The 27,862-nt window shown below is 33.0% G+C and overlaps 2 protein-coding genes and 1 pseudogene across 5 annotated transcripts; 2 read left to right on the top strand and 1 right to left on the bottom strand.

Annotated features, from left to right (window-relative positions):
* The first annotated feature begins 1,366 nt into the window (after positions 1-1,366).
* LOC146934334 (uncharacterized) lies at positions 1,367-3,239 on the top strand (annotated as a pseudogene).
* Positions 3,240-9,417: 6,178 nt separating this feature from the next.
* On the bottom strand, positions 9,418-16,388 carry FTSHI1 (FtsH extracellular protease family). Its single transcript, XM_085706210.1, has 15 exons — positions 15,639-16,388; positions 15,395-15,482; positions 14,488-14,922; positions 14,318-14,371; positions 14,133-14,198; positions 13,454-13,549; positions 13,242-13,370; positions 12,585-12,637; positions 11,805-12,000; positions 11,451-11,565; positions 11,109-11,383; positions 10,771-10,854; positions 10,565-10,677; positions 10,229-10,478; positions 9,418-9,955 (listed from the first exon to the last, which is right to left on the bottom strand). Exons 1-15 carry the CDS (start codon positions 16,256-16,258, stop codon positions 9,773-9,775), a joined length of 2,757 nt encoding a protein of 918 aa, XP_085562336.1. The 5' UTR covers positions 16,259-16,388; the 3' UTR covers positions 9,418-9,772.
* Positions 16,389-21,605: 5,217 nt separating this feature from the next.
* LOC146934332 (WAT1-related protein At1g09380-like) lies at positions 21,606-27,262 on the top strand. 4 transcript variants are annotated; one of them, XR_015007736.1, is made up of 8 exons: positions 21,606-21,717; positions 22,197-22,460; positions 22,575-22,764; positions 22,998-24,218; positions 24,546-24,816; positions 26,066-26,164; positions 26,254-26,497; positions 26,793-27,262. XR_015007736.1 is itself a non-coding variant. In XM_085706208.1 (6 exons), exons 4-6 carry the CDS (start codon positions 24,776-24,778, stop codon positions 26,838-26,840), a joined length of 333 nt encoding a protein of 110 aa, XP_085562334.1. In that variant the 5' UTR covers positions 21,606-21,717; positions 22,197-22,460; positions 22,575-22,764; positions 22,998-24,775; the 3' UTR covers positions 26,841-27,262. The 4 variants fall into 4 exon arrangements, 2 of the variants coding, with proteins under 2 accessions (XP_085562334.1, XP_085562335.1); XR_015007737.1 differs by having other exon boundaries at positions 22,197-22,480; XM_085706208.1 differs by lacking the exon at positions 26,066-26,164 and having other exon boundaries at positions 22,998-24,816.
* The last annotated feature ends 600 nt before the right edge of the window (positions 27,263-27,862 follow it).

Below are 27,862 nucleotides of genomic sequence, written 5' to 3'. Positions count from 1 at the left end.
AAATATACAAACACGTTAATACTCGTCTTTTTCATAATGAGATTAACAGTAATACTGATACATCGTAAGATTCCTAAAAAAACAGTAATATATCCTATGTGTAAATATCTTTTTTTTTTGACAAAATCCTATGTGTAAATATCTAATTAGAGTCTATATAAATAAACAATTTTTTTTAAAAAAAAGTTGTGAGGGAATTACGTAATTCTATTATATATGTTAGATAAGGTAAAAAAAATTATATAAAAAAAATAAGGTAAATAAAGATTTTTTTTTTGTGGTGGCCGAAGGTTTACCGGGGTTTGAACCTCGGACCTTACATATATTATGAATTGTCCCTACCAAAAAATATGTTTGTGTGTGTGTGTATATACATTTTTTTTTGAGCAAATATATATATATATATATACATACATACATATTATATATATATATATATATATATATATATATATATATATATATATATATTTCATCCAAAAAATGCATATATTATTTAATTGACAAAACCACCCTTGTAGAAAAACAATATTTATTTTTTTTGAAGGAAAACAATATTTAATTTATTAGTTAAGTTAATATTAAAATCTTTATAATTTTGATAAAATTTTATTTTTAAATAATTTAATTTAAATTAAATAATTTTTCATTTTTTAAAATTTAATATCAAATTATTTTTTATTTTAATTATCTCTGATATATTATTATATTTCAATTTACTATATTTTTTTTTTGATCAAATAGTAAATGCAATAAAAGAGCAGGAAAAATTTTAAATTGTATTTAACATGGATAAGTCAATAATTTAATTTCTTATCCCATCTTATTGTTTCTAATTCATCTCCTGAAACTTAATTAGAGAGACATAATAGGATAGGTCATCAGGATTAATTTATCATATAATATTGTCTCATCAAATACTGCATTGAGATAAGATATGAAACAATTATCTCTTTTGGTTTTATAAAAAAAAATTTGGGACATTTTAAAGGATGATCTGATGCGTTTCCTTCATGAGTTTCATAGGAATGGGCGATTGGCCAATGGGATAAATAGCACCTTCATAGCTCTTATCCCTAAGGTCGATGGTCCTCAACGGCTCAACGATTTTCGTCCAATTTCCTTAGTTGGAAGCTTGTATAAAATTCTGGCGAAAGTGCTTGCTAATAGACTTCGGTTGGTGATTGGTTCGGTAGTCTCGGGCTCTCAATCCGCTTTTATTAAGGGGCGGCAGATCTTAGATGGTATTCTGGTGGCAAATGAGATTGTGGATGAAGCCCATAGGTGTAAGAAGGAGTTATTATTATTCAAAGTTGATTTTGAAAAGGCTTACGACTCAATTGATTGGGATTACTTACAAGAGGTGATGCTGAAAATGGGTTTTCCGACTCTTTGGAGAAAGTGGATTAAAGAATGCGTTGGGACGGCCACAGCTTCGGTCTTGGTTAATGGCTCTCCGACGGATGAGTTTCCCTTGGGAAGGGGGTTGAGGCAGGGTGACCCTCTTTCTCCTTTCTTGTTTCTTTTGGCTGCAGAAGGATTTAATATTTTGATGAAGTCTTTGTCTGATAATAATTTATTTACTGGTTACACGGTGGGTAGAAGTGAACCTGTGACTGTTTCACATCTTCAGTTTGCAGATGACACCTTGATCTTGGGAAAGAAATCTTGGGCCAATATTCGTGCTATGCGGGCGGTTCTTATGCTTTTTGAAAATCTATCTGGTCTTAAGGTGAATTCTCTAAGAGTCAGTTGGTGGGGGTTAATGTCACTACCTCCTGGTTATCAGAAGCGGCCATGGTGTTGAGTTCTAAGGTTGGCTCTGTTCCTTTTGTGTATCTGGGGTTACCTATTGGGGGTAATGCGAGGCGGTTGGCTTTTTGGGAACCATTACTTAATCGACTTAACTCTAGACTGTCCAGCTGGAACTCTAAACATTTATCCTTCGGTGGTCGCCTGGTTTTACTGAAGTCTGTCCTGTCATCTCTGCCTATTTATGCGCTTTCTTTCTTTAAGGCTCCATCAGGTATAATCTCCTCTTTTGAATCTATTTTAAATTGTTTTTTTTGGGGGGGGAGTGAGGACCACAGGAAAATATCTTGGGTGGATTGGAATACTGTTTGCAGGAGTAAGGAGGTTGGTGGTTTGGGGGTAAGGAGAATTAGAGAGTTTAATATTGCTTTACTAGGTAAGTGGTGCTGGCGGATGTTGATGGAGAGGGAGAGTTTGTGGTTTAAGGTGTTGTCAGCTAGGTATGGTTTGGAGGAGGGTAGATTGAGGGGTGGTGGGCGAGAGACATCATTGTGGTGGCGTGATGTTCATGCTCTGTGTAGGGATGAGTGGTTTAGATATAATGTTAGCCGTGTCATAGGAAGTGGGAAAAATACTTTCTTTTGGTCGGATGTGTGGTTGGGTCAAGTCTCTCTTCGTGACAAGTTTCCTAGATTATTTGATTTATCGTTGTTTAAGGACTTGTCTGTGTTTGATATGTGTCAGTTAGGGTGGGGGTGGAGGGTCAGGCTTGGTCGTGGAGGAGGAGGCTTTTTGCGTGGGAAGAGGAGGTGGTGGGGGAACTAATATTATTACTTCAAAGTGTCTCTTTACAGGTTGATAAAACTGATACTTGGCATTGGAAGTTGGAAACATCTCATGTTTTTTCCGTCCGAAGTGCTTACAAAGTGCACACTTCGCAACCGATTGGTGTTCCTACGGTGGCGGTGACAACTCTTTGGAATAAACAAGTTCCCCTTAAGGTCGTGTTGTTTGCATGGCGTCTGTTTCGCGATAGGTTGCCAACGAAGGATAATCTTCTTCGTCGTGGTGTGATTCCTTTTGACTCTCGGTTGTGTATTGCTGGTTGTAATTCAGTCGAAACTAGCACTCATCTGTTCTTACATTGTGCTACGTTTGGCTCGGTATGGCAATTCTTGTTAAGGTGGCTAGGCTTCTCAACAGCCCTACCTCTTGGTGTGGTTGACCACTTTAATCAGTTCTTCTTAGATGGTGGTAATGTGAAGGCTCGTGGTGCAGTTTTACAGGTTATCTGGTTAGCAACTACGTGGGAAATTTGGAAAGAAAGAAATAACAGGTTATTTAAAGGCAAGCATAGCTCTATTCCTCAAATGGTAGAAAAAATTAAGTCACTCGCTTTCTTGTGGTTGAAGGAGAAATACCCTTCTCTTCCCTTCAATTATCATGCGTGGTGGCTTAGCCCATTCACCATTTTGGGCATAGGTTAATTGTTTATGCTCTTTCCATTTCTTTTATTTTACTGTATTGTGTCTGTAATTATTGTTCTGACTTTGTTGTTTCCACCCTGGTACACCTTGTGCTAGGGGGATCTTTTGTTGTGGTAATATAATTCATTTTAGCCTCTTCAAAAAAAAAATTATCCTCTCCTATATAAAGATGACAAAAAAAACTCATACATGTGGACAACTACGGATAAAGCCCGTCATGGACGCATGAAGTATACGTTAATGAGTATCTTTTGATTAAATAAACATATATTTTAAATATTCTTTACTTAATGGATATTGATGCAGATTTAATAGTATATGTATCTGCGGATATCTGTACCGTTATTAAACTAAGTAAATTAAAATTGCTAGAATACACCCTCTAATATTTGTGTATGAGTGTTTCAGCAAGCTACACCTTTGGATGTTTTTGACCAATTTTAAGTTATAAATTGTTAATGCACTCCTTCTAAAAAATAAATGGGTTTATTTTTGAAGGAAAATAGATGGGTTTATGTTAACAAATATCTTATTTTATTATTTTTTAACAAGAATTATTTAACTGTTATTTTATGGATTTTTTTAGAGGATTATTTTATGGATGTTAAATTGACTGCTATTTGTACCTAAAAAACGTATGATATTTTTTGTCAATATTTTTACTATTTGAATTGTACTTACGAGACATTTAAGTTTGACTCCTATTGCTAATTGTCGTTCAAGTTTTGTTTTTCGAATTGGTCATTTTTATGTTGTCTTTTATGTTGCATTTCGTGACTATGGGAACAACTTTTGTTTTATAACTAGAGATTAACGATATTCATCATCACTCCTCACACTAGGAATGAACGACTCATTATTTTGTGTTCGTGAATTTAAAAAATAGAATGCTGATTTAAAGAGATTGAATGAGAAAAAAAGAGTAAGAATAATGATAATTTTCATGTGCTTTTGTGCATTCAAATTGTGTGTTCACAGAGAAAATCATATTATTTGGTGAGAAGAAACAACCATTTAAAAGTTTATGCACGGTTATTTCTAATGGTTAAATGTGTTTAAATATTTCACAACCGATGTTTTGGATCAATGAAGAATCAACCACTTAACCAAGCGGACCATTGCAACACTCTGATGTGAGATAAACAACCATTTAACCAAGCGGACCATTGTATTCTCCAATCAATCAGCAATTAACACTTTACAAATATATTTCACACACACTAGTGTGACACTACCCTTACTTTCATCATTTGTATCAAACAGGTTCATCATTGTGTCGTCACCTTTCAGCTGATATAAACTTGTGTTCTAAGGAGTGTTTCAATGGTATCCAATTCATGTAATAGGTACAATATGGCTCTTCAAGATGCATCATATTTTTTCAGGTACTAGTGAGTAATCAACCATGATATACAAGCCATATAAACATTCTCACCCGCGCTATATTGTTGTTATCCTCCAAGTATCAATCCAAAAACCTGATCTGAAGCAAAACTGTATAGAAAATTGTAAGACGATGACACTAAATAATCTTCATGTAATATACCGTTGCAAAACAAAGGAGGACGGGAAACAACTAGTTGGAAGGATGTGTTGAATACAAAATACGGTGAAGGGTCATTTCCACAACAAAATTCAGTGTATTCTCAGTGAATTCTTTATATGCGCCACTTGACAAAAAGTTTTTACCAGAGAGAAATTTATCCGCGGCCACTCGAAGGGGCTTGAGAGCAAATTGAAATAGTCTCGCACCGTCAAAGGTCCAAACTTTTGCTTGACAACTTTTCCTTGGAAGATTTCCAACTTGTGGGAACTTATCAAAGAGGATGATTATGGGGACGCGGATTGTGTATGTTGTCCGCGGACATTAGAGGACGATGATCACTTGTTTCGTAGGTGCTATCTCTCTCCTTAATTACTTCTCTTCCTCATCTTCAAATAGCAAGCATAAAAAAGGATCAATTTATAGAAGACTTAGTAATTGATATTAAAGTCACCTCATGGAGGTGGATTTTGGCTAGAAAAAAAAGGAGCACCTTGTATGCATCATGAATGGTTTTTGAAATCTCTTCATTGTCTTTTTTTTAGGGGCTAGTTTTTGCTTTTTGTTGGATCGAGTACCCCTTAAACTTCTTCCCATTTGATAGATCAAGTACTAGTTGTATTTCTCTTATTTTATCAAATGCAATACATTTTGCAGTTAAAAAAGGAAGGAAAAAAAAATGAATACATGGAAGGCTTAAATATGAATTTCGTCCCTGTAATATAGGCGTGTTTTGATTTTCGTCCCTGTAAAAAAAAAGTTTGAATTACGTCCCTGTAAAAATTTTTTTGTTTGAAAATGGTCCCTGGGCCCACTGTAGCGCTGATGTGGCATGGCATTTGCCACGTGGCAGTTGCTGACTGTGCAACTTTTGCCACGTGGCACTGACGTGGCGTGCCACATAATATTAAATTTAAAAAAATATTTTAAAAATTCTGAAAATTGTTTTTAAAATTAAAAAATATGAAAATAATTTTAAAAGTCATAAAAAATTACCGAAAAAATTCTGAAAATTATAAAAAATTTCCGAAAAATCTGAAAATAAATTTAAAAATCATAAAAAATTTCCGAAAAAATCTGAAAATAAATTTAAAAATCATAAAAAGATTTCAAAAATTTTAAAATTTATAATTTTTAATTTCGAAAATTTATAATTTTTAAAAAAAAATTGAAAATTTTCGGGATTTTTCAGATTTTTAAATTTTTGAAAATTTCGAAAATTAATTTTCGAAGAATGTGAAAAAAAATTCCGAAAAATTTAAAAAAATGTGAAAATTTTAAAAAATTTTAAAATTCTAAAAATTAATTTTTTTCCGAAAAAAATAAACTTTTTTAAAATTCTAAAAATCAACTTTTTTTCCGAAATTTTAAAAATCTATTTTTCGAAATTTTTTTATGATTTTAAATTTATTTTCAGATTTTTCTGAAATTTTTTATAATTTTCAGATTTTTTTCAAAATTTTTTATGATTTTTAAATTTATTTTGGGATTTTTCGGAATTTTTTTTTTATAGATTTTTTATGATTTTTAAATTTATTTTCAGATTTTTTTAAATTTAAATAAATTATTTTCAGAATTTTATTTTTTATTTTTTAATTATGTGGCACGCCACGTCAGCGCCACATGGCAAAAGTTGCACAGTCAGCAACTGCCACGTGGCCAAACCCTTGCCAACTCAGCTGAACAGTGGGCCCAGGGACCATTTTCAAACAAAAATTTTTTTACAGAGACGTAATTCAAACTTTTTTTTTGACAGGGACGAAAATCATATTTAAGCCTACATGGAATCCAAGTTTCTTTACGCATTGAATGTTTCAGTTTACTTTCTAGTAATGATAATTTACATTTGTCCATAAGATTTAACTCAACTGACAATATTGATATTGTTAAATTTGACATATTTATCCAGATTCGAACACAATACTTCATAGTTGTTAGTATGAGTTTAAGCGATATTTTCTACTTTGTCTATAAAAAAAATTGCTTGGAATATACCAAAAAAGAAAAAAACGAGAAATTGGATGTACTACAAATAACGTAAACACACTTGTTTTTGAGTTTTCTTTTTTGAGCATCATACTCTCTCCGTTTCAAAATGAGTGTCGCTTTAGCCAAAAAAATTTGTTTCAAAATGAATGTCACTTTAAATTTCCAATACAACTTTAATTTTTTTCTTCCAACTTTACCCTCAATAAATACTCAAACTTTTCTCTCACACAATTTTCAATGCAACTTTAATTTTGTCTTTTTCTTATAAAGTAAGGGCAATTTAGTAAAAGCGTTATATCCAATGATTATTTCATTCTATTTCTTAATCTGTGTGCCAAAGCCTAAAGTGACACTCATTTTGAAACGGATGGAGTAATAGATAGTTCTCACTTGGTTATAAATTAATAAACAAGTCTCACTCATAACACCATAACATTAATTTCAACAACACTTATTTTTTAAAACTAATTTATTAAGTGGAGTCTGTGAGAAAGTGAAGAGAGAAAGCTTTGTAACATTTATCCATATTGGGTGTCTATTGGCGTGCTAAAGAGTTACAACACTTGTTATACTCTTAGGATGCGTTTGATTTGCTAAAAAGTGAAGGACATAATATGACAACTTTAGTTGTACAGTGTTTGATCTTGTAAAACTGTTTTTGGAACAGGGCAAACAAGAGGCAAGGGACATGACAAAAGCAGACATTTTTGTCCGTCACTAAACCACAACACAACTTTTTGTCCAACATACAAGTTATCTGAAATACAAAAATAACTTTTTGTCTGCCAAAAATTGTATAAGACCAAAAATTATTCAATACCATAAAAGTTTGTCATGTGTTGTTCTGTCTTATGTTGTGCTGTTCTGTTTTGTGTTGTTTTATCCATTACATGTTGTTTAGCAATTCAAACGCACACTTAAAGACTAAAATATTACCTAATATGAATTTCCCTAAAAAAAAAAGGCAGAATTACACTTTTAGTCCCTTAACTTAATTTCAGGTAACAGTTTGGTCCTTTATCTTTTTTTTCATTTCAATTTTGTCCTTTTTGTCCATTTTCATATACATTTTCAAGCTTCAAATTTAATATTCTTATGCAAACAAAGACGAAGATCGTAGATTTGAAGACTAAAAGACCATAAGAAAATAAAATCATGAATTTTAAGCATAAAAATTTATATGAAAATGGACAAAAAGGACCAAATTGAAATGAAAAAAAGATAAAGGACCAAACTGTTACCTGAAATTAAGTTAAGGGACCAAAAGTGTAATTTTGCCAAAAAAAAACCTAATATGAATGACACCCCCTGGGTATCAATGGACCCATCCAAATAATGTTTTACTCTTATTTTAACTTCTTTTAAGAGTGGATTTATAAAAGAAAAAAGAATTGTAAAGGTGCTATTATTATTCTTGTAATAAAGAAAAAGTTCTTTTTTTTAACAACGAATAAGTTCTACTATTATCGTCCCCTCAAAAAAAAAAGTTCTATTATTATTGTGTGTTAAAATGAGTAAGCTAACGTAACTCAATTTCATACTCGCCACTTATTTATCAAGTTTTGGCATTTTTTTTCAGCCCATATATAGGTATTGTAAGTACCTATAGAGACATTTGACTGGAGTTCTTACTGCTTGAGATTAATAGTTCAACAAAGGTATCATTCGCATGAAAAAAATATTAGCAAGTTGAATGACATGAAAATGTAGAGGGCGGACCACCATTTTAGTTTTTAGAAGTTGTCACATTGGTTACTGAATGCATGAAAGTTGGTAACACATCTACAAGGGTATATTTTATTAGCCATTTTGATTATCATATATGTTTTTAGGTAGTCAATCTAGTCCTAAAATGTGTTTTTCTATTGGTCAACTTAGTCCATAAAACTACTACAAAAGAACACTAAGGATGTATTTGTAATTTTAATACATTTAAGGATTATAGTGACAACAATTCACATTCATAGATCAAAAAGGTTGTTGGCTCAAAATGTAAATGTCCCTGTATTATTTAAAAACCGATGTGGAGCTCCAACAATTCAAGCAAGAATTTAATCAATATACTCATCAATACAATTATTTTACACATGCATTCAGTGATGTGTCGTTACGTCAATTAATAAATATGAAAATACATGAGTTGTCATATTCATTACCTGACATTATTTGATGCATTTGTAAAATTATTATACACCGAGAGAACATAATAATTAAACTCTTCAAGTAATCAACCCTAACTTATTAAAAAAATATTTTGAAAGCGATTTATTTATTTTTTTCTACTATAAATTATTATTTTGATATAAGATAATCAAGTTTTTTTAAGCTTACATAAACACATAGTAAATTACAGTTCATTTTGATGTTTGTCAAAACTTTTTAACATTTTAAAAATAAATTATAATTCACTTGTTTTGATAGGAAAATGTTAGTATTATAAGAGTAATTTTCGCCTCATACCTGTTTGAACTCGAGTCCTTTATGTCTTTTAATATTCAACTCAAACCATTTGAGCTACCCAACTTGAATAAATTATAATTCACTTTTTTTTTTTTTACTTTTACTCATTTAAATTTCAAAATAAAATACTAATCCATCTCTCACTTCACCTCTAGAAGACTCCTCCAGGCTCCAACCAAACATCCCTTGGAAGCATGATCAGCATATGGTGAATTTTGCCAATATGCTAGAAATAATACATTCAAGTAATCTTTTTAAATCTTGTAAAAAAAACCATTCTTTTAAAATACAACAGAGATATGCCTATGAGCAATCATTAAAAAACAAAAAACATCACAATACAACAAATGGTATGAACAAAATTATAGCTGAACAAAATGCATACTCTTCTGTTTTCTCATTGAAAATATAAGCTTTGAATGTAGACTTTCATGCATAATCCTAGTAGGAATCTTGCCCATGTGAAATTTCCAAATCTGAAGCACTGATTGGCCACAAAATCCAGTAACATCTTATTTTTAGAAGAGGATTGAGAAAGAACTCACACGGTTTCTTCCTTGGATTGAGTTTGTAAGGTGTACTCCACATTGTGCACTTGTTCTTTCATGAAAGGAAGGTCGCTAGGTCTTTCCTCCTCCAAAAGATGTAAAGGTGTTTGGGGAGGGTATTTGTTCAAAACAAAGTCTATTTCCTCACCACTCATTTCCTTCTGATTGAGAAGAACCTACAGTGTAAATTTATAAAATGCGGTCAAAGTGATCATGCGCAACAGAACTTGTACATGAAAAGAAGCAAAGCACAAAATGCTGGCTGGATTATTTTCACCATAGTGGTATAATCTCGGCTAGCACGAAAATGCTTGCGATATTATATTACAGTTACTAAAATAGGTTTGAACCTGCCCATAAAGTGCTTTTAATTTCTTATGGTTAAAGATCTCATTTATAAAGTTTTAAGAATTCACAAACCACATAACTCGGATCTCATCCAAATTTACCTTTATAGTTTTAAGCAAAGCTGCATGGTGCCCCCTCAAAAGAGACACCGTCTTTCTATACATGTCACGTATCAACTCTTCAGTTCTTTGTGCAACTTGAGCATCAAGATTAAAATTTAGGGGAGGGTCAATCAGGTGGTAGTGATCATAAAGAGACCCTTCAAAATCCAGCCTTGGTCCAACAAATTTAACTGACTTCCTCCAAGGGGGTGGTTCTCCATGTATGACCATTGGATCCTCCAAATTCCAACTGCAAGAAGGGTGAAAAGGAGCTTATATGACTCATGAAAATAAGCACAAAATTAAATACAGAAAAATACAAGTAGCTATGCTAACATGGTCAGTATTTTGCGAGCAAGCCAGGATGCATTTGCAAGGTATTCAACTGAGGCTTTTGATGTGTCACGTCCATAGATGATCTCCTCCGCAGCTCTACCTCCAAGCAGAACCTGTATACCAAGACAGAACCATACTGAAATAAATCATTTAAACGGAAACAAAAAGAGGAAACAAGTTCATATACTTGAGAGTAATTTACATGCCTGAAGACGATGCAACAATTGAGGTCTGCGTTCAAACATATACGATTCATCATCAAGCCGCTGGAATACCAATTGAGATAATGTCTGCCACATGGTAGCTTTTTTCGTTAGTAAATAGTAACAAATAGCCTTGTGCATATAGAAATCAAACAGCCTTAACTAGATTACATTTCAGATTTGGCTCCTAAAAGACTTTTCTTCCTATTCATTTCTATGCAGAGCTTCAATTTTTTACTAAAACTTTCAATTTTTACTAAAACATGAGCAAAGGAAAGATTGACAAAATGCTTATAGGAGATAGTTGGGGTAATATATAGTGAAGGAAGCTGAACAAAGACCTGACCACGAGGTACTATTGAGATGCGGTCGCAGTATTCAACTTTTGCATTCTCATATCGCCGGAGCAGATGAGAAGTTATTGCAACTCCGACTTCAGTAGTTGCTCTACGACACTGTCCTTGGTAACCTAATTCTACTCCAATTCGTTTAGGTCCCACAGTAAGTCTGTCAACTGCTTCATCCATATCTGACTGAAGAATTGAGTCATGTCGCTTCCTAACAGCCACAAGAGCAGCCTCTTGGACCAATTGTGCTAATCTTGCTCCAGACCATCCTGAAATTAAGATATTTGTTCAGATATTGAAATGAAAATTTCCAAGTTAAAAACAGAGAGTCTATACCGGGTAGGTTCTGAGCATAGCTGGACAAATCAACAGAATCTGACAGTTTTACTTTGCTACCATGAATTTTCAAAATATCAAGTCTTCCTTTTGCATTTGGAGGGAGAATCTTGATCTACAGGAGAAAAATAAATGACCATTAACAGCATATTAACATTGAAATAACTTGCATTTAACACAATAATCAAGCAAACCTATGATAGGACCCAGGTAAGTCGATGTTTGCATTTAACAGGAAAACAAAAGAAGATTTACTTTCCATTTGTGATTGATTATGTTAGCAAATCAAAATAATTAACCCTGAACCCACCAAAAGAGAGAAAGAAATCCACTAACTCAGTCACAGAAAGAAACCTTTCTATCAAGGCGACCTGGACGAAGAAGTGCAGGATCTAACAAATCCCTACGATTTGTGGCAGCTAGAAATATGATGCCCTTTCCAGTATCAAAGCCATCAAGCTCTATCAACAGTTGGTTCAGTGTAGTTTCTCTTTCCTGGGTGGCTGCGTTATACAAGTTGTCTGTTGACTCCTTGAAAGTACCTTGTCGCCTGATCGCACACAGTTAACAATCAGCTGGGGAGATTGCTTATGGAGCTTAGCAAGTAAATTGATAGCAGGTTAAAACATGTAACATCACTAGCTTAGCAATGGTTTTGATAATTTTAGTTTCCCATAATGAATTCCATAATTCAAGAATCGAATAAAAACAATCAACTACCATGAACTAAGGTGGACTTCTGAGAAGTATCCCATGCCCATCAATATTACATATAGTGTCTGCAAGCTTGTACTTAAAAACTGTTTTTATAATAGTCACCTAATGCCATATCCCCTGTCCTTTCTCATTTGTAAAAACGGCATATGTCACAACCAGTACCTAGATTAGCATTACAAGTAATGCAGTGGCCTTTGCAATTACTTACAAACCTATTGGGAAGATTTAAATGTCTATTTGGTTTAAAATAAAGTTCGATGTTCGGTGAGGATTCATGACTTGCTAATTTCCTCATCATCACTTCATTTGGCTTAAGGACGAATAATGTCGAAGTTATAAATTCATTTTTTCCAATAAACACGTGAGCATGCCTGGACAGACAAACAATAGACAATGTTCATAATCATACAGTCATACCTAGTAGCCAATGCATCAATTTCATCTATAAATACAACTGATGGTTTGTTTACCTGCAAAGAGAAACAAATATTTGAGTACCCACCAATCACTAACATACAATCCTGAAATTTTACAATGTACACCATTTGCAAAAAATCAAACGGAAAAAAACAAACTTTATACTCTGTCATATCTCATATTGAAAATTACCCGTCCTTATGACAAACTGTCGGCCCATTTTTAGCAACAAGTGAAGCAGAGGCAATGAACTTACCAAAAAAAAACAGAGAGAGAAAGAAGCAAACTTAATGAATATCCTCCTTAATATTTCTAGGGAAGGAGGAACTAAAGAATTATTATTATCTTGATCAAATAAATGACAATTCATAGGGAATGACAGTTTAAAATTGCCATATGAATAAAAAGTCATTTTCAAATGTTCAATATATTTGATTAAACAAAGCAATAACATAAATATATATATATAGTCACCTACTCATTCACGAAAACTAAAGGATTCTGTGATCAGAACGATCAGTAGCATGTGATGCTTAATAAGTTAAATGTACATTGGGTGAAGGAACAAGAAGACAGGATTCAAGCATTTGATCACATTTGCAATTTAGCAGCAATACACTGCTTAAAAAAATCCGAAAGAAAAAGTCGTAGAATCACCTTGGCTCTTTTAAACAAATCTCTTATACGTGCAGAACCAACACCAACTAAAAATTCCACAAATTCTGATCCAGCCATTTGGTAAAATGGAACACCAGCTTCACCAGCTATAGCTTTGGCTACCAAGGTCTGCAAAAGCATGACAAAACTTAAACATATCACAGACAACACAAATTCTAACATCCAACATAAATGGGGAATAGCAATCTGACCTTGCCACATCCAGGTGGGCCCTCCAGAAGAACACCATGTGGGGGTTTGATCCCCATTTTATCAAATAGCTCGGGATTTTTTAGGTATTTCACCAACTAAAGAGAACAATGCATAACCTTCATAAGTTTTCACCCACTACAATAAACAGTAAGCAGAGACTACGAAAACGAGGCATAAAACAGAAATAAAATAAAGGTGGAAAATTCCAGGAAATAATAGCTATTGAGGGGGATAAAGTTAAATTATTCAACTTGACCAAAAAAAAAAAAGTTAAATTATTCAAAATAATTGTATAAAATCGTTAAAAAGTTAATATAAGTTATGGCTTCTTCAATGTTTTCTTTATGAAGTGTCATGGACTTTTCATAATTGTCCGCAGCCACGCATCAAGTTGAAACTTTCATATTTGTGAGCTGCTGAATCAGCCAGAAAGCAAAGGTAAAATGAGATGTTTTGATGGTCTAGTAGCGTTGCATAAATTAATGGGCTGGGACTATACGAGCAATTGCCTGCAGCCCAAAGCCTCTATTATGAATGAACTGGTGAGGGAGGGGGAGTGGACAATGGACCCCAAGCTGTCATTAAATTTACACCGACAATGCATCTCCAATAAACTCGTATATAAATTTATTTAAAAAGGTTTTTAAATGTGGGGAGACTCCCCCCATGTATCCATACCTCTTGAAGTTCATCTACAGCATCATCGATTCCAGCCACGTCAGAAAACTTTATTCCAGTTGAACCCTGAAAGAATGTTTTTCCAAATCCATAAACTAAGAATGACAATAAAAGACAAGAAAAATAAAAAAACGAAAAGATTTTAAAAAATGGAGAGATTAATGTAAAGATAGGCATTAACACACATCAACACGAGCTTCAGCTTTTGATAATGAGAAGTTCATTCCCTGCCATAGATCCTGTATATTGAATAAAAATCTCTTAGAGTGTACTTATCAACCAAATCCATTGAACAAAATTGGCTCAAAAATTCATGCATAACTTTATGAGTGAATCACTTAGTTACATCACCTACCCACTTCCTGAAGTTTTTGGGTTTTCTTGAAAGAGTGAAGCGAACAAGAAGGACCATACCAACAACTATAGGCAGGGTCACTTTCAGGATATCAAAGGTGGAAGCTAAACCGCCAACAGTCAAAAAATTATAAGTCTTAGCCAACAAGCCACCGTCCATGAAAAAGTCAAGAAGTCTATCCCAAAACCTCTCCAGCATTGAAACAGCAACTCCAAGGGAAAACTTAAGAATTGGTTTGGCTATAGGCCATCCAACATAGACGGTTGTCACAAATATAAAACTGGTGACAACAAATACTGCTGCTGAAAGGAAGCCACCAACTAGAAGTGCTGCTAAACCCACTACTACTGTCACCGCTCCAAGCTCGGCCACCACTCTGCTAGATATGGAAGCTGCAGCTGGATGAGGGGACACTGACATTTTTCCCACCCAAGACTGCAACAATATAATTTCAGAGTTAAAAGAGCAATTGCAATACGTTCACCTACAAAAGGATTTTATCCATTTATTCAGTACGCTGAATGACTTAAGCTATGAGTCTCTAACTACAAACTATGCAAGAAAAAGTATAGTAACTTAAATTTATTTGGCTTGAGAAAATGCTTTCTATTTTCATTTTTTATTTCAACAATACAACTCCTTTTTAAGTCTATTTCCAATTTTCAACTATATGTATGGGAAAAAAAATTAAAAATAGCAAAACAATAAGTCTGTTTTGTAATTAAAACTGAAAATATGAACTTAAAACAGAACATTTTCCTAAGCCGCATAGGCGCATACCCTTGGAAAAATTAAATGAAACTTAAAAACAGTAAAAATAATTGATTTTCCCCTATTAGCACCAACAACGCCAATGCCTCGTAAATTAATTTTTTTTTTAAGTATTACAAATAAATAGATCAACAACCGTGATTCGACGACTCTCTATCTCATATCGTGGTCCAGAATATTCCTCCAAAATTGCTCGAGCTTCACTGCTATCCACCCTTAGAACCCTACAAAATCCCGCACACACACAATCTATCACAACACCACAATGCACACAGAACAAAGTCTATAAAAACCACATGATATAATCAAACAAAAACATCAACTTTCTTCTTTAAAAAAACAAAAAAAAAAAAAAACATCAACTTTCATTTTTCTTTTACCATTTAGTCGCCTGCAATCTTTTATCACCTGGAATTTCCTTCAAATCCACAATATAATCCCTATAACCATATCCATAATCTTCCTTAGAAGTTACCAACTTAATCTTATCTTTACTCAAAGCTTTAGTAAAATCCTCAACACTCATTTTGGGTAAAGTTTTCAAATTCTCATTAAACTCTTCCTCTTCGGACAACGGGGTACCGAAAATCTGTTCAGGAACATAGAGTTTCCCTTTATACTCTTTAAGCAAATCATTCAAATACACAGAATCATCTCTCTCTTCAAAAAGCCCATCACTTTTCCTCTGAGAATTATTCTTCAATCTCTTCAACAAGAAATCAAAAAGACCCTCATTTGATTTTTGACCTAAATTGTGTTTTTGTTGTGAAGTATATAACTTGTTACCGATTAGATATTTGGGTGGGACTTGGCTTGGATTTTCTTCCAAGACTCGTTTGACAAAATCATCGGCATCGGAATTGGAAGAGGATTTGCAGAAAACTGTGAATGGTTTACAAAGAAGAAATTGCGTTTTTCTGTTGTGATTGGAATGAAGAGTTTTATGGTGGTGAGTGTGAATGTGATAGGAATTGTTGTTGGGGTAGCAGAGAATGTTCATAGCGTTATGGTGAATTCATATATGAATGTGACACTGAAAGGGTTTATCGAATTAGGGTTTTGAGAAAGATGAACAATGCAAATGCGCGAAGAAGAAGAAGAAGAAGAAGAAGAAGTTGCAAAATGGCTTCATTTCCCACCCAATCCGATAAACCTCATATCAGAATGGTTTTTCTAACCGGGTCGGGTAAGATGATTGTATGACCCGTTTTGTGTGTGAAGAGAGAATGAAACATTAAATAAAGGGAAACGTTAACGAGTGCCCCCGGGGCACTCTTTAAGATCCATAAGTAGTAAGTATTTTTAAAAATGCATGTAATCATTGCCTTGGAAATCTAAATATTTGACTTTTTTAAAGAATAATTGTTTATTTTGGAATGCTTAAAGAGTGCCCCGGGGCACTCGTTAACAAGACCCTTAAATAAATAGTAATGATAGTTTGACATCCATTTGACAACTTTGTTGACAACCTTGGTTTTCTCACTTCTTATTGGTCAAAAACAATGGAGAGAGAAAAAGGAAGAGAGAGAATAACAATATCATGTGAGTATGAGAGAAAAAGTTGTTCAAAAGTTGTCAAAAAGTGGTTGTCAAAATATCATTTCTCTTAAATAAAAGCATTAGCAAGTTAGATTTGTTCTTTAAATTCTTATTATTTATCTCACGTATACTTAATAAAAAAATCTCAATTATATCAATTGAACTATGCTTGGGCTTAAGTGCAATTATAGTCCCATGTTTTCGTCGTATTTTTTACCATGAAAAATAGTGATGTGATATAATTTAAATGACATGTTATATGATATGATTACGAGAAATGATAACATCGATGAAATTGTAAAAAATCTTTAAAAAGTCATTTCAAACATGTCGTGTCTTCATTGTTGTGAATTCGAACAATAAAATCACACTAATAAACTTACATGTGTGGAGTAAAAGGAATGAGTAATCAAAAGCAAAGTAATTTCAAGCAACAACGACAAACAAACTTAGATTTGAGTGAGAAGCAACCGCGCAAGCATAACGAAAGCAACAAAGATAAGAAAGAATGGAGGAAACAACACCCCAATATTTGTTAACTTAGTTCGGACAAAATATCCTACATTTGAGTGAGAGAGCGGCTCTTCAAATCTATTATAAAATGAGTGATACAAAGAGGTTACAAGAAATTAGCTTACAAGCTCACAAAGAATATATCATAATTTATACCTAGTTTTCATGTCACTTAGACTTCACAATGATTCCTAAGAGAAAATAGTAAAAAAAAGTTTTTAATCATTTCTCTAATGACATCTCACAATCCAAGATGTTTGTAAATACGTTAATTGCAATTTTTTATTGTTTGCATCAAGGATGCCTTATCTTGTAAGTCATTATTTTACATAACAAAAATCATGATGACTTTAGATTAGTTTCCACACAAATAAATGAATCTTTTTATAAATTATTCCAGGTTTTGGATGCAAAAACACGAGTTTATCTCAAATTTGCTTATGTCAAGCCAGACTAAATTGCTAAAAAATCATGTTGAAATTTAAGTCTCGAACACTATGTTTTATTGGATTTGAAATATTGACTTGAATACACTACTTTATCCGTGACAACGCTAAAGAAATCATATAATTTTAAGCGGCTAAAATATGGTTTTGGTCCCTGCAAAATAGGCCAGTTTTGGTTTTAGTCCCTCCAAATTTTTTTTATAGTTTTTGTTCCCTGCAAAAATAGACCAGTTTTGGTTTTAATCCCTGCAAATTTTTTTTTATAGTTTTTGATCCCTGCAAAAATAGGCCAATTTTGGTTTTAGTCCCTGCAAATCTTTTATAATTTTTTTTTAAAAAATTAAAAATTCTGGAAAATTGAAAAATTAATAAAAAATTAAAAAAATTCTGGAAAAATGAAAAATCAATAAAAAAATATTAAAAAATTCTGGAAAAATGAAAAATTAATAAAAATGAAAAAAATTGAAAAAAACAGAAAAAATTTAAAAAATCTGGAAAAATATAAAAGATTAAAAAATTCTGAAAAAAATAAAATTTCGAAAATTTTCTAAAAAAACTAAAATTCTGGAAAAATGAAATTTTTGAAATTTTAAATTTTAATGAAATTCTGGAAAAATGAAATTTTAATGAAAATTTTTTGAAATTTTCATTAGTATTTCTAAAAAAAATTCCGGGAATTTTTGTGTATTTATAAACCGAGAATAAGGGAAAAAATATGTGTATTTATAAACCGAGCTTAGGTTTTTTATATATTTTTTGAAATTTCGAAATTTTCATTAGTATTTTTTCTGGGAATTTTTGTGTATTTATAAAGCGGGAACTTTTGTGTATTTATAAACCGAGAATAAGGGAAAAAATACACTGAAAAAACTTAAGCTCGACATATATACTAATCAAAATTTCGAAATTTTGAAAAATACATTTTTTCCAGAATTTCGAAATTTCGACATATATACTAATCAAAATATTTTTTATTTTCCAAAATTTTTTCATTATTTTTCATTTTATTAGATTATTTTATTTTCTTTTAATCATTTTTTATTTTTATTAATTTTTCCTGATTTTTTTAATTTTTTCCGTTTTTTTCAATTTTTTTCATTTTTATTAATTTTTCAATTTTCCAGAATTTTTTAATATTTTTTCAATTTTTTTATTAATTTTTAATTTTTCCAGAATTTTATTAAATTTTCAATTTTCCAGAATTTTTAAATTTTTTTTTATAAAAAAATTATAAAAGATTTGCAGGGACTAAAAGCAAAACTGACATATTTTTCAGGGACCAAAAACTATAAAAAAAAACTGCAGGGACTAAAACCAAAACTGACCTATTTTTGCAGGGACCAAAAGCTATAAAAAAAAATTTGCAGGGACTAAAACCAAAACTGGCCTATTTTTGCAGGGACCAAAAGCTATAAAAAAAATTTGCAGGGACTAAAACCAAAATAGGCCTATTTTGCAGGGGCCAAAACCATATTTTAGCCATTTTAGGCCGAAGACAATTTTTTTTACTAATAAAAAAACAACAAGACTTGTAAAACACACAAAGTATTATTTCAAGATTTTTTCGTTGAATAAAAAATAGTCTTTAAAGCGTATGAAATTCGTCAATTTAGTCTCTATTATCAAGATTTTTTTTGTATGTGAACCAGACATCATTTGCACGTAATTACAAAGACTAATCCTTCGAGTCAGGTAGGTACGAATAGATGATAAAGTTTCCCCTCAAGAGATTTAGCATTCTCAATGCTAGATTCAAACTCATTACTTCTGATTAAACTGGAAGAAATTCCTTATAATCTCATCTAAGTGACGTCAAATGTCTATGATTTTAAGATATTAAAGGGTAGATTGATAATTTTTCATATACATCAAGAACAAAATTGAAGTTGATATTGCAGAGTAAATTGACAGTTTTTCACATACATTCAAGTATTAAATTAAAGTTGATATTTCGTAGTTAAACCATGCATACAGTCCACACTAACCATTTGCGCCTGATTTTTTTTTTTTAGTATTACTTTTCCCACCCTATGCCTTTCCTCGCGTGCCCTATTTTTTCCAATTTTACCCCTGGTCCGGATTTCATATTCCGGAATGAATTGTTTGTATTTTTCAGATGATTCCGGATTTTAAAATCCGGAATAGTATTTTAGCAGAACTTTTGCAATTTTAAGCTCTACAATTCGTAAAATAAAATGCGAATAAAATAAAAAACAGAAATAAAAAGACACAAACATAAAAACAACTCATTTTATTAATATATGAACAATACATTACAATAATTTTCAAGCTTTTTAAGCTTATTACATAAGATCCTAAATCTATTTCTAATCTCCTAAGAGCCTAATTCTAATCTCCTAAGAGCCTAACCACTGCTATGTGATAGAACATAGCAGTAGCTTGGCTATTGGAGGAAAACCGGAGGAGGAGGGAAGAGGAGGGCGGGAAGAAGAAACAAATGCCCTTGAGGGAGGTGGTGGGTGCTCAGACTTACGCCCATACAGGCGCAGCTAATAACCACACTGACCCACATGACCCTCAGATGAACCGCCCTTCGTTGCAGCGCAGTTCCATCCTCATTGACCGTTCATACAAACCCTGAAAGTTTTCAACGAGGCCCTTATCTATAAAAGGCCAACGATGGAAAACCATGGTTGTAGAAGGAAGAAGAGGAGGAAAGGGATGGTGTGAGAAATGGTGGGGTTTGGAAGGGTATTTATAGGGAGGGGTGGGTGAAAAATGGTTGGGAAGCCATAAATGCAGTCAAAAAACGTGGTAAAACACATTTTTTTTTCACTTGACCACTGTCAAAAACGTGTGGTGCAGACCACCGACCATGGCACTGAGGCGTTCCGGAATATAAAATCTGGAATGCACTTTTGGTTTCCAGAATATACTTTCCGGATTAATGCGATTATGGTGAACGAGGGAAAAGTTGGCACTTCTTTGTAGGGCTAAGGACATTCCAGAATGATTCAGCACTTTTGAAAGAGAGCCATCAATGTGGGTTTGGACGGTTACAACCACTAACACGTTTTCATTGACTATATTAATGACCTATGACTTTTTTTAGGCTATAAATAGGCTTCCATCTTCAACAAATACCTTCATTCTTCACTCCACCTCTTTTCTTCCATTCTCTTCAAATTTTTTAAGTTTTGTAGGAGTGTTTGTGGTGTCATGGTCAATGTTGACCGTTCCTATGAACCCTGCAATTGCATTGCAGCTTGTGTGGGGTTCATATAACGGTCAACAGAGACTCTTGACATCAAAGAAAGACACAAAATATTCATATCGTTTTTGTTCGGATTTAATTTTCCAGAAATCTCTTCATCTCTTTTCTTCAAATTTCTTCAAATGTTTTTAGTTTTTTAGGGGTGTCGGTGGTGTCATGGTCATTGTTGACCGTTCATATGAACCCTGCAATAGCATTTCAGCTTGTGTGGGGTTCATATAACGGTCAACAGAGACCCTTGACATAAAAGAAAGACACAAAAAAGCGCACAACATCTGGTCCGGATTTTATGTTTCGGAAGTAACTAACAATCTGGTTCGGAAAACATAATCCAGACCAAGGGTATTTTTGGAATTTTTACAGGGCATGCGAGAAGGCAGTAGGGTGGAAAAAGTAATACTCTTTTTTTTTAGGGTACAATGTTTGATCTTAGTAACCAACTAACCATATGGTCCATCAACTTATCTACTATTTTATACCAGAAAAAACAAGGCCTATATAATTACATTTTTGCCCTCATTTTAGGCACTTTAGGGGCATTGAGGTCATTTCCTTATTGGTGAAATTTCTTTGTGGACACCTCATTTTTTCCATTTATTCTGAAATGAAAACGCGCGTTGTCTACAAAACAAGAATGGTTGAATATCTCTTCTTTTACATAACATTGGAAGCAATCTGCGATTTCTTTCTTTCTCCCTTCTTCTTGAGATTTTCGTTTTCTTCCAGGTAATTTACTCTTCCTCTTTTCAATTGGAAATCATGATCGGTTGGTTTTTTCCTGTTATTTGTTCGATTGGTGTTATGTATGTCTGATTGCATGTCAAAAAGTTTCAGTTTCCAAAAATTCTTAGGGTTTTTTGATGATGAATTTTCTGTCATATTTTGTTGATTGCTATGGGTTTGTCTTAGATTGATCAAAGATTGTTTCTTTACATTTGGGTTTTGGAAAAAAAATGAAATTTTGGATGTGGGTCTCTATAAGTTTTGAATATGGATGGAAATTTTGATTATTTATTTATTATATTCCTTTTCTGGGTTTTTCTAATTCTATTGTCTGTTTGCATGTTTGGAATGATTTGATCAATAAGTGAAAGTGGGGTTTGTCATTTTGATGTTTTTACGGTTTTATTTTTGTCTTCAAGGATTGATTGAAATATGTGCCATTTTTTTTGATTTATATTCATCACGTGTTATTTGTTTTGTAGATAAGGTCAAAATTGATTTGAATTTGAATTTGAATTTGAGTGAGTTGAAAGATAAAAGGGAAGATGATTCTAAACGTGATCAACTTTCCTTGGACGTTAAGAATTTGAATTAAAACGACGGGGTTTCACCAGATGGAAAAGTTGCACAAACATTTACTTTTGCTGAGCTTGCAGTTGCAATAGAGAATTTTAGGGCAGATTGCTTTGTTGGTGAAGGAGGGTTTGGCAAGGTTTATAAGGGTTTACCTCGAGAAAATTAATCAGGTTCGTTAAAAATTGTAATTGTAATGCCACACATTCATGTTCTTTGTAATTGGTTTTATGTTAATTTGCTCATTTTAAGGTTTGTTAGATTGAGTATTTTTATTGTTGGTGTAGGTTGTTGCAATAAAGCAACTTCATCCTAATGGGGTTCAAGGAATCAGGGAATTTGTTGTTGAAGTGATAACACTAAGTTTAGCAGACCACCCAAATCTTGTCAAGTTATTAGGGTTTTGTGCGGAAGGCGAGCAAAGACTATTGGTTTATGAGTACATGCCATTGGGATCATTGGAGAACCATTTGCATGGTATGCTATATTGTTTGTTATCCTAAATTCCTAAGTGCATGTTTTGATTGGTAGCGAATTTAGTTGTGGCATTGTGATTTTCTTTAAACTCCAAAATGTAGCTTTTGCTAAAATCACATTGACATACTGTGATTGTGCCAAAGTCATTGTGAATCCGAACATGCAGAGAATGAATTGGCAGAAGTATTCTTTGTTTTCGAAGCTTAACTTTTTCCTCTACATCATTTTTTCAGATGTTTCGCCTTTACAAAAACCACTGGATTGGAACACAAGATGAATGCTTGTATGAGGCAAAACAGATGAGCTAAACTTTGAAGCCTTTTTGTGACATTTTAACCTGTGTGTTCTGTGCCAATGTGATCTGTATATGGTTTCCAATTGCGGATGCTGCCACAACATTATCTGTAATCACGAATCAAGTAGCAGTTGCAGTGTGACTGTAAATCACATTTGAAACCATGTCGCAGCGCCGCAGCGAGGGCATTGGGTGCAGAAAACTACAGTGGTCACACAATTTATTTTTATATTTTACTTTAGCTTTATATCATAGATTTAGAGAGTATTTTAAAGAATTAGTGATATTTTAAACTGATAGATGGCTGATATGAGATAAAGATTTTAGAGACGAAACAAGAGATACATGAGCCATAAAATAAATAATTGTAGATTAAAATATTTATGCTAATAAAAATTAAGTTGACGCCGCAATGACGACAATACACACCGCAATAGCTGCAATATCGCAAAGGCATCAACCGCAGCCGCGGCTGCATTTTAAAACCATGGTGTCATATTCCAATTGAGTTAAATTTTGATGCAGCCATACAGTTTTTAGATTAGATTATAATTAAGGTGGTTAAATAATCTTTTTCACACTTCTCAATAAACTCTTGAAATAGTATATAGAACTAGCAAGACTAGGAAGATTGATGAGCCATATAATGTCTACATTATAGGAGTATTTAAGAGGTCAAATATATATTTTTCTACATCTGTGAATTTTAAGATATTTATGATAGCCATGTATGGAAATTTGCAGTGTTGTTGGTAGTGGTTTGTATTTTCAACTTTTAGTAGCCAAAATCAATACCTTGGTTTTACTAAGTTTTAAAGGGGCCAAATGGTAGGACTGGTTTTACAAGTAACAAGTGATGCAGGGGATGCAAAATATCTCACTCAATCTGTTTTCATGGTTTTATCCACTGCTGTTGGTGTAGCTTTTAATAGACGTATAGTGCTGTTTGTATTTTGTCTCCATTTAGTTGTTTGATTTTGTTACTCATTGCTGACTAGGGTAATGTCTTGAATCTTCATTGGTTAGCCTTGGATACATCTTGTGCTTGGGATTAGCCTCTATTATTAATATATGCTTTGATTTATTTATGTTGAAAATAAGGACAATACTTAGAGATAAAGATGAATGGATGCAAATAACCGTGTTCAATTTAGAAATGGTAATTTCTTGGATGATTAGTCAAGCAATTAATTGAATATATTTTGGGATAAACCGTGTCAAGAGCTCTGCATATATTTTGCCATGCCTTGGCAGTCATACTAATGTTTATTTTATCTTGACTGATTATATTTTTCATCTTATTGTTTTTTTATTTGATTCATATTCAAAATGCTCTGCCATGCATTGACACTCATATTAATGTAAAAGTAGACTGTAGATGCATCACTATTTAATAACAATGAGTAGACATTATATAGATTTGATTGTTGATATTCGGAAGAACTGATTATTGTTGAAATTTTGTGTGTGTTGCTATGCGCAAAAGGTATTTGTGCGAGGAGGGTAGAAAGAGGAAGAGCCTCTTGAGATGATTGTGTACAACCAGGGGATGTTCAAGACTGAGCTCTATAACAAATGGCAGGAAAGTGGCACATGCCCTTATGGAGACCACTGTCAATTCGGTCACGACATTGGGGAGCTTCAACCAGTGATCCGCCACACACGCTACAAAACTGAGGTCTGCAAGATGGTCCTTGCTTGTGTTGTGATGGAGTGATGGCCAAGCTGGTGAGAGTTGAACCATATGTTACCTATGGGTAAGCGATTGATTGATGTTCATGTTAATGACTTTATAGCAGTTGCATATGAGATGATTATGAGTTTATGTTATGATATGTAATTGGAAGGGTAGATTTGTTGAACTTTCATATATTTTTAGGTAGTGTTATCAAATATAATTGGAAGGGTAAATTTCTTGAACTTTCATATATTTTTAGGTAGTGTTATCAAATAAAGTGTATGTGGCTGCACTATTGTGCTATAGCCGATAGCGTAAAGGAATATGAACAAATCACTGTTGTTTTGCGATACACTATTTAGTACAGATAGAGGAACTATAGCCATGTGGGTTGCGGGATTTGGATAAACCGATAGATTCCTCGATCGACAAACACTATTTTTAGGTTAAAAGGGAGATGAATGAGTTGTATAAATATCAAAGATGATTCTCTTATGGTCCCCTGTAACTAAATTTATTCCAATAGCATAGTTGCCTCTCATATCCTTAGAGTTTGAACTGAAACTTATGTCCATAAAGTTAACTTCATAAATTGTTTGTGGAATGTTTGAAGTCTACTATCTATAAATACTTTTTCGTTTATAATATTCACGGAAGATTGGGTTATTTGGAGATCAAGGATATTATTATTATAGCAGATACTTGCAAGTTGCAACTATGTTAGGAAAGGAAAATGCTAAACCTTATGTGTACTAATAGTAGAGTGTTCCTATGCATGTCACACAAGATGCATCAACAATTATGTAAAGTAGTGCACATATGGTCAATCACACCATTTTATTAAAAAGAGGGGCCTCAATTGTATTGTTAGTAGGGATTTAAAGTTTGGTTTTTGCGATTGGATTGATTTTTCTGTTTTCACTTTTCAGCCAGAAATACTACTTATGTATGGTCATTTCTGAAATACAGTAACAATTGATTATTGTAAACCTTAAATGATAAGAGAAGAGTAAATTCTTAACCTTAACTTTTGGCTTCTCAAGTATTTAGCATTTGGTAATCTTATGCAGATGAATTTGAGTTTTGTTTGTTCTCTCCTATAACCTAAGTTAATCATACATTTAAGAAGTTAGAACTGTTTAATATTCCAAATTTGGTCATACATAGTAATAACCTGAGATCTGACTAATATTCAGAAATTAGTATGTAGGCCTTATTATAAACTTGATGTGATTGAGTTTTTTAGAAACTTGGTGTATCTGCATAATATGGAAGGTACGTAGCATTTTGGATTGTTATACATTTTGAAAAATTTATGTTGACTGTAGGGATATTCTATTATGGTCTTCGAGACAACTGCTACTTATTCCGTTAACTTTCTCAACTTGGTTCCTGTATTGTCATTCTTAACCTCTATCATATTGCAGGTATCTAATCTAATTTAATTCAAGACATTTAATTTATCTACATAAATAAATTAATCTTCCATATATATAAATTTTTGGATGAGTTGCAGAATGGAGAATTTGAGGATTGGAACATGGGGTGGTAGAGCTAAGTGTATAGGAGCAATTATGTGTGTTGGTGGAGCATTAGCAACGAGACTTTACAAGGGGAAGGAATTTTATATTGGTCATCATCATCGTAGTCACCATTTTGCAGAGATTAGTGCTATTGCAGCCCACAAAACTCACATGCTTCGTGGCACTTTCTTTTTGGTTGGAGCCTGCTGTTCTTACACTGCTTGGTTTATTCTTCAAGTATGTCTCCTCCCCCTTTTCATATGTGATATTGTCTCTCTTAATTTTGTTGGCATACGTGAGATTTGTTGAAACTCTGTTATATTTCTAAATTTAATATTTTTCTCACTGCTCTTAGTTTCCTAACATAAATCTTATCAACCTTTGGAGAAAAAAAGAAAAATACTTAACATGGATTTTCATATTTCTTTCAATGGATACTTATTTAAAGATCAACTTACTTCACTTACTTTTCATATTAAACATTATTGGTCATAATATGCTATTAACTTACAACTCTGTCTATTACTATCAGTGGTCCGGCTCTCCGACCAACATTCCAGGAACTTCTGGAAAGGCTTAAAGAACTTCAGAGACGGTGTGCTATTCAGTTCCAAGCAACCAGGTCTGCTGGTGGGATAGAGACTCAGAAAAGAGTCCTAGCTGATCCATTTGAGAATTTTTTCTTTTTGTCACTCGCGGCGGCTGATGTATAAGGATTCTTTTGCACATATCTTACAAACTCATTCCTCATGAGAAGTTGAGTTGGTACAAACAGCTTGTCTTGAAGCTCCACAACATTAATCTTGCCAAACTATTGTAGTTATTTTGTGTTACCATAGATCTTAAACTCAACAGTGCTGCTCTTTGCTTGGAGTTTGAATGAGTTTCTTATTATCTTCTTCATTGTAATGTAATTTTATACGGAAAATGTTTGTACCACTTTTAATTGTACAAAAGGTAGAAAAAAAAGGTAAAGAAAACAAAAGAGCTTTCATTTTACTACATAGAACTGACACTTATTAGTTGTTGATTATTGCACCTTTATCCCGATTAATTTTTTAGGATTTTTATTGCTGTGCTGTATTGAAAAATTAATCATGAAGACTTTTTTAAGAGTTATATTATATTAATGTGAATTATGTTTGATATGCTGTTGTAAGAATTAGAACTATAAAGGGGTGTGGTGATCAAAATAAGACATGCTCTTTTTGTACAGCAAAGCTTTATAATACTTTGGTAAATCTTTTAAAAAGGTGCTAGGAATAAAAGGGTTTTCAAGACATGTCTTTCGCAATATCGGAAACTTAAAGTTCAAGCGATTATTCATTTATAATATATAGCTAGGAACTGTGCAGTTTGCTTGCTTTTCTCATTTATGAAGTTTGCATTTTCCCTAAACGATCATTTGTATGCAATACTTCTATTCTGCTCTTTCCCTTCATTTGCTAAAGTGTGAAATATGCAGCTATTTCCCTTGATTTGCTCATTTTTCGTGTATAACATAGTATTTCAAAAACACGATATTCAACCAGTACGAAGGATATCGAGGTCCAGATGATTTCCGAACTGGAAGTTCTTGCTGAAGGAAATTCGGATGATTCA

Source organism: Medicago sativa, chromosome 4, assembly GCF_051527215.1.
Source record: "Medicago sativa cultivar Bolivia chromosome 4, Bolivia_mono, whole genome shotgun sequence".
Taxonomy (NCBI): domain Eukaryota; kingdom Viridiplantae; phylum Streptophyta; class Magnoliopsida; order Fabales; family Fabaceae; genus Medicago; species Medicago sativa.
This window is presented reverse-complemented; position numbering and strand designations above follow the sequence as displayed.